We start from the raw sequence: 19,874 nt of genomic DNA on the forward strand, positions 1-19,874 counted from the left end.
CTCTCCTTCCACATCAAACCATCCCTGCTCTCATTTTCACTTCCTCCCCCCTCCATCTCTCTCCCTCTCTCTTCCTCCCCCCCTTCTCCTCTTCTCTTTTTCTCTCTCAGTCGCAGCGAAGCTTTGTAAAGTTCTCAACTTCTCGTTCTTCTGGGGGGAAAAACTCTGAGCTCACACTCTCTCTTTCACTCTCACACACTCAGAGTGAAGTTAGTTGTGTCTCTCTGAGCTCACATCAGAGAAGCAGCACAGTGGAAGCAGGTCACACCAACACACATGCACATACACACACAGAGAGACAGACTCACACTAAATCAAACAAACAAATCAAGAGTCCATCAGTGGTTCATCAAATATTCAGGGGGATCTGTCCCACTTCGCAGGAGAGAAACTATAACGAGGAGCTCTGACACGGCGTTCCTTCCTCTGAAGTCTCAGTCAGATCTACAGTTAAACTAGATGTTTGTCCTGAGCCATGAACACTCAGAGATGTTAGATTATCATTAACACAAGTAGAAATATGTTAGAAATATACAGAATGTTTCTTTAAAAGCTTCGTTTAAGCCTTAAAAGGGATAGTTCAACATTTTGGCAAATTCGTTATTCGCCCATTGCCATAATCCCTATAGTCATAGCAGTAGGTTCGTTACCTTTAATTGTCGGTGCAAGATATTTTTAGAACGGCGGAGCAGAGCCGTGAGCTGCTCAGAGCTACGCTACGGAGGCTCATTATGGGATTTCTTGGTTTCCCTCATCAAACTCATCAAATACACAATCCAACAACTCCACAACGCTCTGGTGGACAAGTTGTGAGCTGCACATTCACCACGCTATGAGATAATAACACAACGTTACCACACAGAGTTGTTTTAGAGGGAAATACAGAGACTGATTGATGAAAAACTGTCCCTGAAGGCAACACGCATCAGTGGTTTTACATGAATTTCCCTCTAAAACAACTCTGTGTGGTAACGTTGTGTTATTATCTCATAGCGTGGTGAATGTGCAGGTCACAACTTGTCCACCAGAGCGTTGTGGAGTTGTTGGATTGTGTATTTGCAGAACCTACTGCTATGACTATACGGATTATGGCAATGGGCCAATTTGCCAAAAATGTTGAACTATCCCTTTAAAGGACAATTCCAGATCCAAAAATGATCAAGCAGACAGACAGAACTACTGCAGAAAATCTAAACATTCATTCTGTTGGACCTAAAATATTAGAAACTAGAGCCCCAGGTTGAATTTGACTGGAATTGTCCTTTAAAACCAGCCGTCAGGACTTTCTGTCACTTTGTGATGTCACAACTAAGCCCCGCCCCCTCACCACCTGGACCCACCATCCATCCAACAACAACTTTGCAGGATTTTTAGTTTCTCTGAGTGTTTTATTCTGAAATCTGATCTGTTTTTTTTAATTGGATCACTTTAGAAAACAGTCAGCCAATCAGAAGAGAGGCTCAGAGCCCCCTCCTCTCTTCTGATTGGCTGACAGCGACCTGTTGTTGCTATAGAGATCTCGTTCCGGGTGTGGCAGTGCGGCGGCAGCCTGGAGATCCTGCCCTGCAGCAGAGTGGGTCACGTGTTCAGGAAGAAGCATCCGTACGTCTTCCCCGAGGGAAACGCCAACACCTACATCAAGTAAGAGCCAAGATGGCCGCCATTTCATTTCTCTCAATCAATCATCAACTGGAGTCTTTCACATTAAAGGGATAGTTCACCCAAAATTGAAATTTCTACTCATGATCTCCTCCCCCTCATGTGGACTAAGGGCTGGGAGAAGTTTCAGAGTCCTCCGTGGCTTCTCTGAGTTACAGGGGGTCTCGGCGTAGCAGTGCATGTCCATATGACGGTTGCAAATGGATACCAACTGTCTTTGTAACAAAAAGACACACCAAAAAACATCCAAATACCTCCATGCTGCTCGTATGTAATGTCCGTCTTGTATTGAAGCCCCGACATGAGAAATTGTCCAGAAAAAAATTAAATAAGTCTATATTTCAAGCTTGTTTTGTAGCAGAAGCTTCTCTTCCTAGGAGTGAAATAGTGAAAACTATCCCTTTAAGGTTCTGGTTCTGGTCCTGGTTCTGGTTCTGACCCGGTGTCTGGTTCCAGTTGGTTGCCAGTGTTTTTCCCAGCAGCCTCAGTCTGATCCTGTTATCCTGTATAGCTGTGTGTGTGTGTGTGTGTGTGTGTGTGTGTCCACTCTAGATGTTTACACCCCATAATAATCCATTAACAGCTCTAATGTCTCCGACTGCAGTGAATTGATCTGCTGTAAATACATTAATCAGCTTCCTGCTCGAGCAGCAACACCACACACACACACACACACACACACACAGACTGGAGTTAGGAGGGGGCTGCAAAGCATTCTGGGAAGATAGCAGCAGACAGTAGCAGTGTTTGAAATCATCCACTCATTCATCATGGATATGGACTAAACTAAAGGAGTTCTGGGCTTTTAAAAAAAACCTTCTGATCCGTTATTTGTATTCGGGAAGAGACCGCTGGGCTAGCCGGCTAACTTCCGCTTTAGCTCTGGGCTAACTAGAACGGGAATTAAATAATTTAATCGTGCGGCTCTTCTAGACTTTCCAAACGTAATCGGACTGAACGGATCAAATTCTGGTCGGGTTTCGTTGTGACCAACGCACTTTCGGTTAAAATAAAACACCCGTTGCCCTTTACACACAGAAAACCATGACGATAGAAGTTGTGCTTTTATTTTGAAACAGGAAGCTAACCTACCCTCGATGTAGCTAGCTTGAACCAAAATAAAGCGTCTTTGCTTGAACCCTCCGTTTTGACCGATCTCGTCCCGTTAGCGGCATTTGACCGCTCAAGATGCCTTACCGGAGAGTTTTGTCAGCTCCGAGACGAAGATCGGCCCGCCGGTTTCCGTTTAGAGTTACTGAAGAGTTTCTCTGATGACTTTAGGTGGAGGCAGGCTAACACTACCCATACACTTCCAGTGTTTGAGCTAAGCTAATTAGCGACTTTAGGTGGAGGCAGGCTAACACTACCTATACACTTCCAGTGTTTGAGCTAAGCTAATTAGCGACTTTAGGTGGAGGCAGGCTAACACTACCCATACACTTCCAGTGTTTGAGCTAAGCTAATTAGCGACTTTAGGTAGGAGGCAGGCTAACACTACCTATACACTTCCAGTGTTTGAGCTAAGCTAATTAGTGACTTTAGGTGGAGGCAGGCTAACACTACCCATACACTTCCAGTGTTTGAGCTAAGCTAATTAGCGACTTTAGGTGGAGGCAGGCTAACACTACCCATACACTTCCAGTGTTTGAGCTAAGCTAATTACGGCGATACGGCTCTATCTCCCTTGTTACTGCACGCACAGTCGAAAGGATGGTGTCTATCTGCTGGTCATGGACTCAGGAGTGAGGCAAGACACGAAAAAAAAAAAAAGTTGGCGTATCCCTTTAACAGATGCGTAAAAATGATATATTGTTTCTTTTTTAACGTTTGGCAGTTGGAGCAGAACGAGATCAGACTGCGATCACACAACAAACGGGCCGCGATAGGACGACAGAGCTCTGACTGGTTGTTTTACATGTGGACCAATAGGACGACACTGAGCTCTGCCTGGTTGTTTTACATGTGGACCAATAGGACGACAGAGCTCTGACTGGTTGTTTTACATGTGGTCCAATAGGACGACAGAGCTCTGACTGGTTGTTTTACATGTGGTCCAATAAGACGACAGAGCTCTGACTGGTTGTTTTACATGTGGACCAATAGGACGACAGAGCTCTGACTGGTTGTTTTACATGTGGACCAATAGGACGACAGAGCTCTGACTGGTTGTTTTACATGTGGACCAATAGGACGACAGAGCTCTGACTGGTTGTTTTACATGTGGACCAATAGGACGACAGAGCTCTGCCTGGTTGTTTTACATGTGGTCCAATAGGACGACACTGAGCTCTGACTGGTTGTTTTACATGTGGTCCAATAGGACGACGGAGCTCTGACTGGTTGTTTTACATGTGGACCAATAGGACGACGGAGCTCTGACTGGTTGTTTTACATGTGGACCAATAAGACGACAGAGCTCTGACTGGTTGTTTTACATGTGGACCAATAAGACGACAGAGCTCTGACTGGTTGTTTTACATGTGGACCAATAGGACGACAGAGCTCTGACTGGTTGTTTTACATGTAGACCAATAGGACGCCAGAGCTCTCTCTCTCTCTCTCTTTCTCTCTCTGTGTAGTATTTATCTTTGGTTTTATTATTTCCTCAGCCGGGCTCGTTAGCCGCTCGTCTCGTTACCGCGGCAACGGCCTGATGTTGGCGAACAGTGTCGGTCCTGAACGAACGAACCGACAGAAAACGAGCCTGTTGCTAACGAGCTGCTGCTCCATCATCCCATTACACAGAGGCCTGCTGCTCTGACCCCGCGCGTGTGTCTGTGTGTGTGCGTGTGCGTGTGTGTGTGTCTGTGTGTGTGTGTGTGTGTGTGTGTGTGTGTGTGTGTGACAGCAGCTCCTCTCCCTCCTCCATTACAGCTGCAGAGTGTGTGAGCTGCTGTAATGGAGGGTTTCTGTCAATTCAATCAGAGAGTTCACAGCTCATAGAGACTCAGCTAATGGCTAATTACTGCAGGGTGTGTGTGTGCCTGTGTGTGTGTGTTTCTCTGTGTGTGTGTGTGTGTGTGTGTGTGTGTGTGTGTGTGTGTTGTCACTCAGCATCAACGGGCGGGGCTTTGTGTTGTGTTGTGTTGATCTTCTTTACTGCATTGATTCTGTTGCTCAGTTCAAGTTCACAGACACAGATGTTGAACGCAAACACAACCAGGAGGAGGTGTGACAATAATGTGTGTGTGTGTGTGTGTGTGTGTGTGTGTGTGTGCGCGTGTGTGTGTGTTACAGGAACACGCGTCGCACAGCGGAGGTGTGGATGGACGACTTCCGACTGTTTTACTACTCGGCTCGTCCTGCAGCTCGAGGGAAGTCCTACGGAGAGTAAGAACACACAAAACCACACATACACATGACACGGTGTCGCTACACGGCCGCCATCTTGGCTCAGTCCGCTGCCTCAGAGCATTATTATTAAAGGGATAGTTCAACATTTTGGCAAACTGGCCCATTGCCATAATAATCCCTATAGTCATAGCAGTAGGTTTGTTACCTTTAATTGTCGGTGCAAGCTGTTTTTAGAACGGCGGAGCAGAGCCGTGAGCTGCTATGGAGGCTCATTATGGGATTTCTTGGTTTCCTTCATCATCAAACTTATCAAATACACAATCCAACAACTCCACAACGCTCTGGTGGACAAGTTGTGAGCTGCACATTCACCACGCTATGAGATAATAACACAACGTTACCACACAGAGTTGTTTTAGAGGGAAATACAGAGACTGATGATGAAAAACTGTCCCTGAAGGCAACGTGTATCAGCGGTTTTGCATGAATTTCCCTCTAAAACAACTCTGTGTGGTAACGTTGTGTTATTATCTCATAGCGTGGTGAATGTGCAGCTCACAACTTGTCCACCAGAGCGTTGTGGAGTTGTTGAACGAACCTACTGCTATGACTATAGGGATTATTATGGCAATGGGCCAATTTGACAAAATGTTGAACTATCCCTTTAAGCCTCTAGTGCAGCATGTTCTACTAAAATAACCAGAACTTGATCAGTTTTTGACCTACTGTATTTTTAGTCGGTTTGGTTTGTTATGAACGAGACGACGTCGTCCATCTTTGTTTACATCTGTGGCATGTGTGTTTAAATGTCAGTGTTTATCAGTCGCACACAGGTAAACGCTGACATTTAAACACATCACACACACACACACACACACACACACACACTTATCTGCTCCAGGTGGACTTCGGCTTTGTGTGTTTATGTGTGTTTATATGTGTGTGTCCACAGCATCCAAGGCAGAGTGGAGCTACGCAAGAAACTCAAGTGCAAATCCTTCAAGTGGTACTTAGACAACGTTTACCCCGAGCTCAAGTAAGTGTGTAGCTGTGTGTGTGTAGCTGTGTGTGTCTGTGTGTATTTTCTGCTTAAATATTATTTTTTTATTTTTTTATTATTATCCGTGCTCATACAAGGTTTCGTCTGGAAGCATTTACTTTAGATTTTCAGGCAAAATGTGGAGCTCAGTGCTTTAATCATCTACACACAGATTGAAGGCCTCGTTCATTCATTGTCTCTTGGTCCTGATTGGCTGAGCTCCCAGGGGCCCCGGCTGCTCGCGCGGTCACGTCTCTACTGGCTGCTGGTGTTAATCCCCGAGAACAGAAAAACGAACAGGGCCGTCTCTCCGAGGAGAAGACGGAGCTGACCCTTAAAAGGCGGAATAACCTTTAACGGGTTATTAAAACAGAGCGATAGCAGATTGAATTAAAGCTTCGAGGCTCAGACAGGAAACAGCGAGCAGCTTTATCACCCAGGAAACTTTCTGCAGTAATGAGTTCAGAGGATCCAGCCTGGAGGAGTCAGAGCAGCCGTGTAGTCCATGTGATACTCAGGTGTACTCAGTATACACACTGAAACTGCATAAATACTTCAGTATACCCAGACCTAGACTGTATTTATTTGCACATATAAAATAAAACAAAACATTTACTTATCTCTCTTACTAGTAAGAAAGATCCGAAAAAGAAATGTGCAGGTGAGGTCTGAAACCTGAAAGGCTTCTAACACAACTTCACCTTGATCTACATTAATAAATAATTGAAGCACAGTCAAGAAATTATAATCACATCCCTTGTGCAAGGTATAGAAATAACAAACAGGGTTCAAGAGGGTCCCCAACTTTTTCTGGAAATTTTACCACTTTTCCCTAGAATGTTTTTGAGTAATTTTACCAGTTTCTTCACAATTTTTCTGTTTTTTACTTTTTTTTAAAAGACATTTTACCCCTTTTTGTCTTATTGTTTGAAAAATGTTACCACTTTTTCTAGAATTGTTGAGTAATTTTACCAGTTTCTTCTCAATTTTGAAAAAAACCTTTAACTATATACTATTTTTACTTTTACCACTTTTTTTATTATTGTTTGACGTTTTTTTTTTAATTTTACCACTTTTCCTTAAATTTATTTGATAGATTTTTTTTTTTTAATGCAAAATTTTACCACTTTTTTCTAAAAGATTTTAAACTTTTTTGTTTATTTTTTGTGAGAAATTTTAGCACTTTTTTCTAGAAATGTTTCAACATTTTTGGAGAAATTGTACCACTTTTTTTTTTTTTCCAGAAATGTCTCTATAATCTTTCTAAAATGTACGCCTAATTCAAACGTACATTGATTGTTTGTGTATTTCTGGTGTTTGCTTCTTAATTTTGTCCAACGGGGACCCGTGGTCTAATTTGTGTCAATTTTGGGAGAACCACCGGTCTATGTGATCTAAGTACAGTTTACAGTTTTTACAGTCTCCTCCTCCTCCTCCTCCTCCTCCTCCTCCTCCTCCTCTTCCTCCTCCTCCTCCTCCTCCTCAGGGTCCCAGATGACTCAGACTCTCAGTCCGGTGTGGTCAAACAGAGACAGAACTGTCTCGAGTCTCGCCGGCTGGAGGGACAGGAGCTGCCCGTCCTCACGCTGGGCCCCTGCATCGGCACCGAGGGCGTCGCCGCCGGCAACCAGGTCAGTCCACACGAGTCACACACACAGACACACACAGACACACACACACAAACCTGCTACGACCTCATCAACACGACAGGAAGTGTTTCTGCTGGGACACAATAAAGCGAGGGACCGGTCTGGGTCTTTTCCACCAGACTTTAACCAAAGACACTTCCTGGGTTTATCCGTGACTCCGCCCCCTTTAGGAGACCAGCAGACCGTGACTCCGCCCCCTTTAGGAGACCAACAGACCGTGACTCCGCCCCCTTTAGGAGACCAGCAGGCCGTGACTCCGCCCCCTTTAGGAGAGCAGCAGAACGTGACTCCGCCCCCTTTAGGAGACCAGCAGACCGTGACTCCGCCCCCTTTAGGAGAGCAGCAGAACGTGACTCCGCCCCCTTTAGGAGACCGGCAGACCGTGACTCCGCCCCCTTTAGGAGACCGGCAGAACGTGACTCCGCCCCCTTTAGGAGACCGGCAGACCGTGACTCCGCCCCCTTTAGGAGACCAGCAGACCGTGACTCCGCCCCCTTTAGGAGACCAGCAGACCGTGACTCCGCCCCCTTTAGGAGACCAGCAGACCGTGACTCCTCCCTCCTCTTCACCTCTTTTCTCTTTCTCCTCCTCCTCTCCTCCTCTCCTTCCTCCTCTTCTTCCTCTTCACCTCTTTCTGCCTCCTCTTCCTCTTCACCTCTTTCTCTTCCTCCTCCTCATCTCCTTCCTCTTCCTCTTTCCTCCCCCTCTTCCTCTTCACCTTTCCTCCTCCTCTCCTCTCTCCTTCTCTACCTCTTTCTCCTCCTGTCCTTCCTCCTCCTCCTCCTCTTCTTGACCTCTTCCTCTCTTTCCTCCTCTCCTTCCTTCTCCTTTTTCTTTTTCCTCCTCTTCCTCCTGTCTTCTGTCTCTTTCCCTCTGAAGCAGCTCTCACTCTGAGCTCCGTCTCATTTCCTTCGTCTCTAAACGTTTCTGCTCTCAGCCTCCCCTCCTCCTCCTCCTCCTCCCCCCTCCTCCCTCCTCCCCCTCTCCTCCTCCTCCCTCCTCCTCCCCTCGGGGGGTCAGACTCTTAACAGGCTCCATTTAAGTCCAGAGTCTGAACTCTGGTTCTTTGCTCACAGATGAATTAGAAACAGTGAAGTGTCGATGTTCAGACTCTGAGCCTGAGACCAGAGGTTTGAGAGGAGAGCTGAAACAGACGACGGGCCCTGAACGCAGCTTCACTTTACATTCAGACTAACTAATGCTACTGATACAGGTGTTAGATTTCATCAATGAGACCAACATATATCTCCTAAAAATAGTTTAACCAGCCGGTGGTAAACCTTTAAAAACCTGTGGGTAAGTTAATTAGCGATGGTTTTCTCCCCCGGGATGACGACGGAGGTTGGCCGGCCGAGCAGCTCTGCAGACCGGCTGCTGTCTCTGTGATGTCCCGGTCGCTGCAGAGCTTCACTTCTCTGAAAAACATCGGAGCAAACTTCTAAACAGCCGTCGTTTGGATAAACTGGCCGTATATTTGGGATCTAAACAGTTTCTCACATGAAAAAAAATTTAAACTTAAAGGGACAACGAGGAGTTTTGGAAAAGTGAAGTGTTTCCACACTACATTTATGAGCCTCCGCGTGCACCGTAAAATTCTTTTGACCGGCGCAAGACGGACTCATGTTTTCATTCATCAATAATTAAAGTCAGAGGTTCAAAGAGGTTCACATACCGTCGTAGTTCCGACCATAAACGGCGATTCAGCTGCGTTATTCTCATGACTCGTTGCGAAACTGAAAGTAAAGAAACGCTGGTCGGCTCGCCCAGCATTTCCACCACCACTAATAATAACAAAATAACGATAGAGACAGAATGATATATTTATCGAAAATGGGCCCATTAACAAGTGTGGGTAGCGGAGATTCATCCACATTAATGTGAGACTTTTTTATAACCGATTAGAAACTCCTCGTTGTCCCTTTAATAAAGTTACGTAATAACAGCACTAGAGTGGGAAATAAAACGGCTTTTCACCTGTTTTACAGCTACCGCTGCCGGTTGCCGCGAAATGCATTCTGGGAAACTTAGCAGCAGACTGAGCAGACTGAATCCCACATTCAGTCTGTAGTACAAAGTAGCCTACATACTAACGCAGTATGTAGTATGTAGTAGCTACGGTAGTATGCTGCGTTGAAAACAGCCTGTGTGTCATGGAGCTGTCCATGGTGCTGAAGCTACAGACTCAAACACTCATAGAGCTCATAGACTGTATGGATCTATATTATAACCAATAGACTGTATGGATCTATATTATAACCAATAGGCTGTATGGATCTATATTATAACCAATAGGCTGTATGGATCTATATTATAACCAATAGACTGTATGGATCTATATTATAACCAATAGGCTGTATGGATCTATATTATAACCAATAGACTGTATGGATCTATAGTATAACCAATAGACTGTATGGATCTATATTATAACCAATAGACTGTATTGATCTATATTATAACCAATAGACTGTATGGATCTATATTATAACCAATAGACTGTATTGATCTATATTATAACCAATAGACTGTATGGATCTATAGTATAACCAGTAGACTGTATGGATCTATATTATAACCAATAGACTGTATGGATCTATAGTATAACCAATAGACTGTATGGATCTATATTATAACCAATAGACTGTATGGATCTATAGTATAACCAATAGACTGTATTGATCTATCAATAGACTGTATGGATCTATAGTATAACCAATAGACTGTATGGATCTATAGTATAACCAATAGACTGTATGGATCTATCAATAGACTGTATGGATCTATATTATAACCAATAGACTGTATGGATCTATATTATAACCAATAGACTGTATGGATCTATATTATAACCAATAGACTGTATGGATCTATATTATAACCAATAGACTGTATGGATCTATATTATAACCAATAGACTGTATTGATCTATCAATAGACTGTATGGATCTATATTATAACAAATAGACTGTATGGATCTATATTATAACCAATAGACTGTATTGATCTATATTATAACCAATAGACTGTATGGATCTATAGTATAACCAGTAGACTGTATTGATCTATCAATAGACTGTATGGATCTATATTATAACAAATAGACTGTATGGATCTATATTATAACCAATAGACTGTATTGATCTATATTATAACCAATAGACTGTATGGATCTATAGTATAACCAGTAGACTGTATGGATCTATTGTATAACCAATAGACTGTATGGATCTATATTATAACAAATAGACTGTATGGATCTATAGTATAACCAATAGACTGTATTGATCTATCAATAGACTGTATGGATCTATATTATAACCAATAGACTGTATTGATCTATAGTATAACCAATAGACTGTATTGATCTATCAATAGACTGTATGGATCTATATTATAACCAATAGACTGTATTGATCTATATTATAACCAATAGACTGTATTGATCTATATTATAACCAATAGACTGTATTGATCTATATTATAACCAATAGACTGTATTGATCTATCAATAGACTGTATGGATCTATATTATAACAAATAGACTGTATGGATCTATATTATAACCAATAGACTGTATTGATCTATATTATAACCAATAGACTGTATGGATCTATATTATAACCAATAGACTGTATGGATCTATATTATAACCAATAGACTGTATTGATCTATATTATACTCTTCCTCTTCCTCCTCCTCTTCTTCCTCTTCTTCCTCCTCCTCTTCCTCCTCTCCTCTCTTTCTCCTCTTCCTCTTCCTTTTCTATCTTTCTTTTCCTCCTCCTCCTCCTCTTCCTTCTCTCTTCCTCTTTTTCTTCCTCCTCTTATCTTTTCCTCCTCTTCCTTTTCTCTCTTCCTCTTCCTCCTTCTCTTCCCTCTTCCTCCTCCTCCTCCTCCTCTTCTTCCTCCTCCTCTTTTTCCTCCTCTTCTCTCTTCTTCCTCCTCTTCCTCCTCCTCCTCTCTCTTCCTCCTCCTCTTCCTCCTCTTCTCTCTTCCTCCTCCTCTTCTCTCTTCCTCCTTCTCTTCTCTTCTCCTCTTCCTCTTCCTCCTTCTCTTCTCTCCTCCTCCTCTTCCTCTCTCCTCCTCCTCCTCTTCTCTCTTCCTCCTCCTCTTCTCTCCTCCCCCCTCTCCCTCCTTCTCTTCTCTCTTCCTCCTCCTCTTCTCCTCCTCCTCTCTCCTCTTCCTCCTCTTCTCTCCTCCTCCTCCTCCCCCTCTTCCTCCTTCTCTCCCTCCTCCTCCTCTTCCTCTTCCCCTTCTTCTCTCCTCCTCTTCCTCTTTCCTCCTCTTCCTCTTTCCTCCTCTTTCTCTCTTCTCTCCTCCTCCTCTCTTCCTCTTCTTCCTCCTTCTCTTCTCTCCTCCTCCTCCCCCTCTTCCTCCTTTTCTTCTCTCCTTCTCTTCCTCCTCCTTCTCCTCTTCTCTCCTCCTCCTCCTCCTCCTCCTCTTCCTCCATGTTCACACTCTGGACTTGTTAGAGCGGATCACAGCCTCCTCTCGCTGTCGGCATAATGAGAATCCTACGGGTATTAATTATGGCCGAGAGAAGAGACACACACACACACACACACACACACACACACACACACACACACACACACACATACAAGCTGCTGTTTGGTGTGTTTCTGTGTTACAAGTAAAAAAATATGAGCTCAGTGAAGAGGTCACACACACACACACACACACACACACACACACACACACACACACACACACACACACACACACACACACACACACACACACACACACACACACACACATACAAGCTGCTGTTTGGTGTGTTTCTGTGTTACAAGTAAAAAATATGAGCTCAGTGAAGAGGTCACACACACACACACACACACACACACACACACACACACACACACACACACACCTTGTGCTGTAACATTATTAGTTTGGTTTGAGTTTCTCTGAGGAAACGTATTCACACCGACTAACGACCAATCAGAGAAGAGCAGGAGGACGACTCCCTCATCCATCTAACAGATAACACACACACACACACACACACACACATACGCACACACACACACACACACACACACACACACACGCACACACACACACACACACAGAGTGTATAAATAACCCCTCAGCAGCAGTAACCTTTTATTCTTCCTCTTCGTGCTTCACTTGGACTCATTAGAGTTTGTGGCTTAAGGTCAAAGGTCACAGAGCCTGACCTGTCGGTGTGTGTGTGTGTGTGTGTGTGTGTGTCTGTGTGTCTGTGTGTGTGTGTGACTCCAGTGGTGTGTCCCAGATCGCACACTTCTGCACTTACACTTAATATTTTGAGCAGTGTGCAAAATGTAAATGGCCAGAAAATTGAGTGTGGATCGTTGCACACTTTCCACCCTCAATAATAACACAATAAAACACAACTTAAAGTCCCAGTCTGTGACTTATTTGGCTTTTTATGATCAAAAATCAAACCTGTCTTTCATAAATCCGTATTTCACTGAAGGTGAATCACAGCTGCATCCAAATGAAAGCTTTCTGGTTCCTTAGAATGAGTTGTTACAAGTCGTTACAAATACAGAAGTGGGCGACGCACCGAACCGAGGCGGCCATGTTGCAACGTGACCGTAGGTAACCACGGAAACGGCCTGTTAAAACCGTCACCACTGTGTAGTGTGAGGAAGGACGGAGGCACCGGTGTTGCATTCAGGTGCAGTCAGGCAGACGGCCGTCGACTCGGCAAACCGACCGGATGTCATTTTACTAAAACAATACCACATCACCATGACAACATGTTGCTGTTACATGCAGCGTCTGTTGTCTGTCTGACGTCTGCCCCATTTCACCTGAATGCAACATCAAGAATACGTTCAGATATGCAACCGCACCGCTAGATGGGGGGAATTCCTACGTACTATACCTTTAAATAGCTCGTTTTTATCGGCAAAAATAATCACGTATCAATATGACTCAGGACACCTGTTGTGTGTCTTTGTGCGTGTGTGTGTGTGTGTGTGTGTGTGTGTGTTCTAGATTAGATTCACTGTGATGTGACCTCTGGGTGAGACACACACACACACACACACACACACACACACACACACACAGACACACACAGCAGGTTAAATTTATCATGGATCCTGGCAGCACTGACCTAGTTACACATTCTGGGTGTGTGTGTGTGTGTGTGTGTGTGTCTGTGTGTGTGTGTGTGTGTGTGTGTGTGTGTGTGTGTGTGTGTGTGTGTGTGTGTGTGTGTGTGTGTGTGTGTGTGTGTGTGTGTGTGTGTGTGTGTGTCCTCTCAGCTCCTTTTGTCTTTCCCAACACGTCCGACATCATTTATACATCAGATTGCTGCCGTGACCTTTGACCCCGTGTGTGTGTGTGTGTGTGTGTGTGACAGAACAAACTGCATATGAATGTTTTAAAGACACACACACACACTCACACACACACACATGCGTCATGATGATGTCAGACGTGTGAACTGACGTGGCGTGCAGTCGGCTACTCGTACTAGACCTCCGTTGTCGTGGTTACCGACCTTCATCGCCGTGGTTACTATGACAACAGTCACGGTTTGGTCAGATCTGGGTCTGATCTGGGTTCAGATCAGTAACTCTCCTCGTTATTGAACTGACAACAACATCATTAAAGGAATAGTTCACCAAAACATGAGATTCAGTCATTGTTGCCCCCCCTCCTCATGCTGATGAATACTCCAGAGTAGTTTTTTATTCCTCAAAGGTCATCTGGAGACCCGGGAGGCCGATTCCCAGTCCAACCAAAACTTTAGATGAGAGTAATAATAGGACCCGACACAAAAACCTCCATAAAACTACACAACAACCATTTAATCTTCCTCCACACTGCTCGTCCACTGCAATCCAAGTGTCCTGAAGGGAGAGAGTCCAGAGTTTACTGGAAACTACCTCATTTAGGAAAGTCCGGTCACGTCCACGTGCATTCAATCCAGGACAGTTGAGGCTGTAAAAATGTCCTAAATGAGGTAGTTTCCAGTAAACTCTGGACTATCTCCCTTCAGGACACTTGGATTGCAGTGCACGAGCAGTGTGGAGGAATATCACTGTGCATTCACACCAAAAGTTTCCAAAAACGCTCGAGGATGTGCTTCAGACAAGACAGCTTCCAAAACGGCAAATATTTTCAGCTGCTTTGGTCGCTCGCTGTTTGATCACGCTGGAGCCGAAGGACGTCTCTATTCTGACAGGTTGCCACCGAACCGCGTCATAGCTAATTACTCTAAAGTTAACCAGGACTCAGTGTCGCTGGGCGCTCATTGAAAATGAACTGACTTCCGGCGTTTTGACGCTTTGGAAGCTTTTGGTGTGAACTCACAGTTAAATGGTTTTCGTGTAGTTTTATGGACTTGTTATCCACCTGAACTTTTAGCTTTAACATCATGTATTATGTTCTTCTGTCTTTCTTGGAACTGAAGGAAAGTGTTTAGTAACAGTAACAGATGAGACATGAGTGACTCTTGTGAGATGCACCCGAGGAGAATGTGTTTTTGTTGTTCACAGCCTTAAGCTGATGTTCAGCCTCGTCCGAAGGATGAACCCAAGGTCGTAAAATGATATATAGGCTAGATCCTGTCTTGTGTTCATGAACACAAAACATGAACTGTGTATGTTAGACAGATACAGCTATTGTTTGGATTTACAGGAAATATGGAATGCTTCTGTTAATGTTGAACAGTTAATGCCTAATATGGTAAGATATCATCTTATGTTGGGAAAAGGTGGAGTTTTGGAGTTAGAAAGTAGCCTATATAAAGATTGTGGTTTTGAGCCATAGAGAGAGAGAGAGATCTCACATTGGCACCAGAGATGCTCCAGGATTCAACATTCTTTGTACACTGTTCTTCTTCTTGTTAATAAACTACTTTCTTGAATGCAAGTGAAGACGTGTCGGCGGTGATCCCTTCTTTTCATCAACACATCAATATATCACAGGACGTTTTTGTGTGGGGTCCTATTATTACTCTCATATAAAGTTTTGGTTGGACTAGGAACCGGCCTCCCGGGTCTTCAGATGACCTTTGAGGAATAAAAAACTACTCCAGAGTATAGAGAGTCGAAGCAGAAGCAGGAAGTAACATCGCCATGGGACCTCAACTCAGAAAAAGTCTCCATGTGAGTGAACGGGAGTCAAAGTTTTATTTCTAATGTGAGTGAACAGTGTGATGATAAAACTCTCTGTCCTCTACCTGTTTAAAACACCACGGTTCATGAAGAGAAACCAGCAGTTTGTTGTAAAACGGCAACAGAAGAATGTATTTAGTGTGAAGACGCTCTACGGACTACAGATCTGGTGTCTCACGGGAAAGGACGGACGCCATGTGGTCGCCATGGTGACGTCACTACGCCACCTGGAGTCTTTCTGGTTACAGATTCTTCTGAGTTTTATTTTACATTAGCTTTACAACAAACTGCTGGTTTCTCTTCATGAACCGTGGTGTTTTAAACAGGTAGAGGACAGAGAGTTTTATCATCACACTGTTCACTCACATTAGAAATAAAACTTTCACTCCCGTTCACTTACACCCCGTCTGGACGACATTTGGCGGCGGTGTCCCGCCCCTAAACACTTCTTATTGGTTGATAAGTCCACGCTGCTTCCTGTTGACAAGCTAGTTATCAGAGAGAGGAGAATATGAGAGGAACAAACACTCAGAGATGTGAGAAACAGCAACCAGGAAATGCCAGGAATCTCAGAATAGCGCCGCAAGTTTGTGTAGCTACGTCCCTCGATGATTTGATTGGTCTGGATTCTGAACCAATAGAATATACTCGCGACAAAATCGTCACGCTGCATATCAGGACACCCTCGCGCGAGTTTTCGTTGCCGCTTCGCTTGCTGCTCGCTGTGCGTCAGGACGAGGTGTTACATGGAGACTTTTTCTGAGTTGAGGTCCCATGGCGACGTTACTTCCTGCTTCCGCTTCGGCTCTCTATCCATCAGCATGCGGGTGAGTCACTGATGACTGAATCTCATTTTTTGGTGTACTATTCCTTTAATGTTGAGTTTGTGAAGGTTAAAGCAGAAGTAAGTGATATATTTGTGTTAATATAAGTCTTAAATAGTTGTATCTTCCGACAGCAATCACTTCTATAGAGTGTTTGGTCTGAAACACGGGTCTGTCAGTCACTCTGCTCTGCTCTGAGCCCAGGAGAAAACTTTCCTTGTATCCTACAACCTTTATCCAATGAGGAGAGAGAACGGCATAAAGGGGCAGTCCTCTCTGTGTGTGCAGCCAAGGGATGCGCCTGAATGTGGTGACGTAGGGACGAGGACCAATAGATCCATGACGAGGGCGGGGGCTGCTAACTCCATCGGCTGACAAGACGTTATGGTGCGTTCAAGGCAACTCGTAACTGGTGTTTTTCCGACCTGTGAAGTGGTACCAGTTCGATCTGGTACGAGTTCACGGGTCAGAAGTTACGAGTGGCCGTTATAGTGACTTTCACAGGTAAAACAGGTCGGAAAAACACGAGTGGGTTGCCTGGAACGCTACAAAGTCGTAAGTTGTGACTTGAAGCTGTAATTTATGGTTTCAAAAGCCTGCCTGGAACACAGCATTAGCCAAAACCACCGGATCGCTTACTTCTGCTTTAATATGAACAATGATGATAATACTACTGTCCTCTCTGTCTCTGTCTCACAGCAGTGGCTCTACACCCACGGTCAACAGATCCGCCAGCAGCAGCACTGTCTGTCCCTGTCCACCACCTTCCCCGCCTCGCAGGTGCTGCTGCTGCCCTGCAACATGGCCGACGGCAAGCAGGTCTGACAAACACACACACACACACACACACAGACACACACACACACACACACACACACACACACACACACACACACAGACACACACACACACACACACACACACACACACACACACACACACAGACACACACACACACACACACACAGAGACACACACACACACACAGGACAGGTGGCTGCACCCACAGGCGTCTCCATCGTACATCATGGCAGATAAATTAATCTAAATGTTAATTAATCTAAAGCTCAATTTGTCTAGAGATGATTGTTACACACACACACACACACACACACACACACACACACACACACACACACACACACTGCAGAGACAGATGCTTGACACTTTTTTGGATGGGCAGCTTGACACACACACACACACAGACACACACAGACTTGTCATCACCTGACCAGTGGGCACCTTGACGACGTCCCAGAAGCCCCTGCAGCGAGAACAACCTGACAACCAATACATCACTGGAGAGAGAAGGAGAGGGGGAGGAGGGGGGGGTGAGAGGGAGGAGGATAAAAGGAGGGAAGGAGGAAGAGGAGAAGAGGAGGAGGAGGAGAAGGGGGGGAGGAAGGGAAGGAGGAAGAGGAGAGGAGGAGGAGGAGGAGAAGAGGAGGAAGAAAGGAGGAGGAGGGGGGGAGGAGGAAGGGTAGGAGAGGAGGGAAGGAGGAAGAGAGGAGGAGGGGGAGGAGAAGAGGAAGTACCACAAAATTAAAGTAATGTAACGGATTACATTTAGTTACTTTTGGATTACTTTAATACCAAACATGCAAATTCAGTCACGCATCAATCCACGCTGAGGAAACAGGAAATGAAACGCACAGAGCATCCGCTAAATTTCAATGGATAAACTCTCGATTGTGTAAATCATCACTAAATCTTCACCACGATGGGGGGGGGGGTAAACAATGGTTTACACTTTGCACAAGTCTTAAAGTGTGTATTGCAACACCTTCTCATCACAATCCACGCCATCTACCAGGGTTCCTACACATTTGAAATCTCCAAATTCCATACTTTTTCCAGACCCTAATTTCCAGACTTCTCGGTAGGGCTGACCTCCAAAAGTCGACTATTCGACGATTCGATTCGGAGGGGTCTGATTCGACTATGAACCTCGTAGTCGAATCTAACCAAGACCATACCATTCTGACTATATGGGGGTGCCCACGGCTGCTGAGCATAAATTGTTAGCCTACATAGAATGTCTTTTTTCGTTATAAAAAGACTATTTTGATACAAAAGCTGCACACTTTCTGTTAATAAAGAGTTCAAAATGATGTGTGCGTTTAAACGGTAGTCTTAGCTTCTTACTACGTATTAATAAATCACCCACTGCAGTTGCACAATCAAATGAGCGGAGGTATTTTTTTTTTTTTTTTTTCAAATGAGCGGAGGCGCAGTAGGACCGTCAAAGTCACGGTACTCAGAAGTCACTGCAGAACACTCACTGAGTGGCAAAAAGACGAAGAGGCAGAGCCGCCAAAGTTTAAAATCAAGGAAGTCTGACAGTCTAACTTTGTCAGCATTTATCATGCATGACCTGACAGAACAGCAAAACATTGTGAGGATACATCTGACTTTGACCGAGTTACATTCAAGAACCTGCTTTCAATCACGGAAAATAAATTAACTCCAGCGGTGATTTTTTTTTCGATGGATCAGCTGTGTTTACCGTTTCAAGTGTCAATAGTTCTGATGGTTAGACAGATGAATTAGTCTCTAACACATCCTAAAGTTTGACATGTCAGAGTTTTTCAGAAGAGGAACTTGTTTTTTTTCCGACTTCCGAGTTGTAATGAACGCACCATAGTTGTGCATTATATAAACAAATCATGCAATTAATCATTTGTTTTCATTATTCTGAATGTGTATGCCATTATGTTACCAAATTATTTCCAGGAGATTGTAGCTATAGGTAGCACATACAAAAATAATTAACCCAGATAACTTTTATAATAAGACCAAACCCAGATAAGTATTAAGTATTAAGCCAGATCATTTCCATACAATAATTTCCATTTTCCATACTTTTCCAGACCTGGAAATGTATAAAATCAAATTCCATACTTTCCCATACTTTCCATACTTGCGTAGGAACCCTGATCTACTAACTTACAGTACACAGATCAGCTGTTATTAAAACCCAACTCATAAGTGATATTGGACCACCGCTCTCATTAGCTACACAACAAACCGTTAACCCTTAATCCACACTCACACCGAAGCAACAATAATGTTAACTGTACTCAACAAGCTGTTATTACAAGGTTTACAACAGATATGACAGACAACCTGGGCTGTGTGTGCGTGCGCGCGTGTGTGTGTAAAGAAGAGAGGGAGGGAGAGAGGAAAAAGTAGGTAAAACCTGTTAGCTGCTAGCTGTTAGCTGCTAGCTGTTAGCTGCTAGCTGTTAGCTACCGTAGCTCAGGCGTCGGTCTCCCGTCAGGTAA

General features: G+C 44.3%; 1 protein-coding gene across 1 annotated transcript in view; it reads left to right on the forward strand.

The window, feature by feature from the left end:
* Nucleotides 1-19,874, forward strand: part of galnt14 (UDP-N-acetyl-alpha-D-galactosamine:polypeptide N-acetylgalactosaminyltransferase 14 (GalNAc-T14)) — a 43,409-nt gene that overhangs the window by 18,195 nt on the left and 5,340 nt on the right. Inside the window, exons 6-10 of the mRNA XM_085771654.1 lie at nt 1,515-1,641; nt 4,897-4,989; nt 5,906-5,989; nt 7,479-7,623; nt 17,290-17,409. Of these exons, the coding sequence (XP_085627780.1) occupies nt 1,515-1,641; nt 4,897-4,989; nt 5,906-5,989; nt 7,479-7,623; nt 17,290-17,409 (569 nt within the window). The remainder of the gene's footprint in view (nt 1-1,514; nt 1,642-4,896; nt 4,990-5,905; nt 5,990-7,478; nt 7,624-17,289; nt 17,410-19,874) is intronic.

The sequence above is a fragment of the Trachurus japonicus genome, chromosome 24 (genome assembly GCF_045865225.1).
Source record: "Trachurus japonicus isolate A0001 chromosome 24, Traja_1.0".
NCBI classification, from domain to species: Eukaryota; Metazoa; Chordata; class Actinopteri; order Carangiformes; family Carangidae; genus Trachurus; species Trachurus japonicus.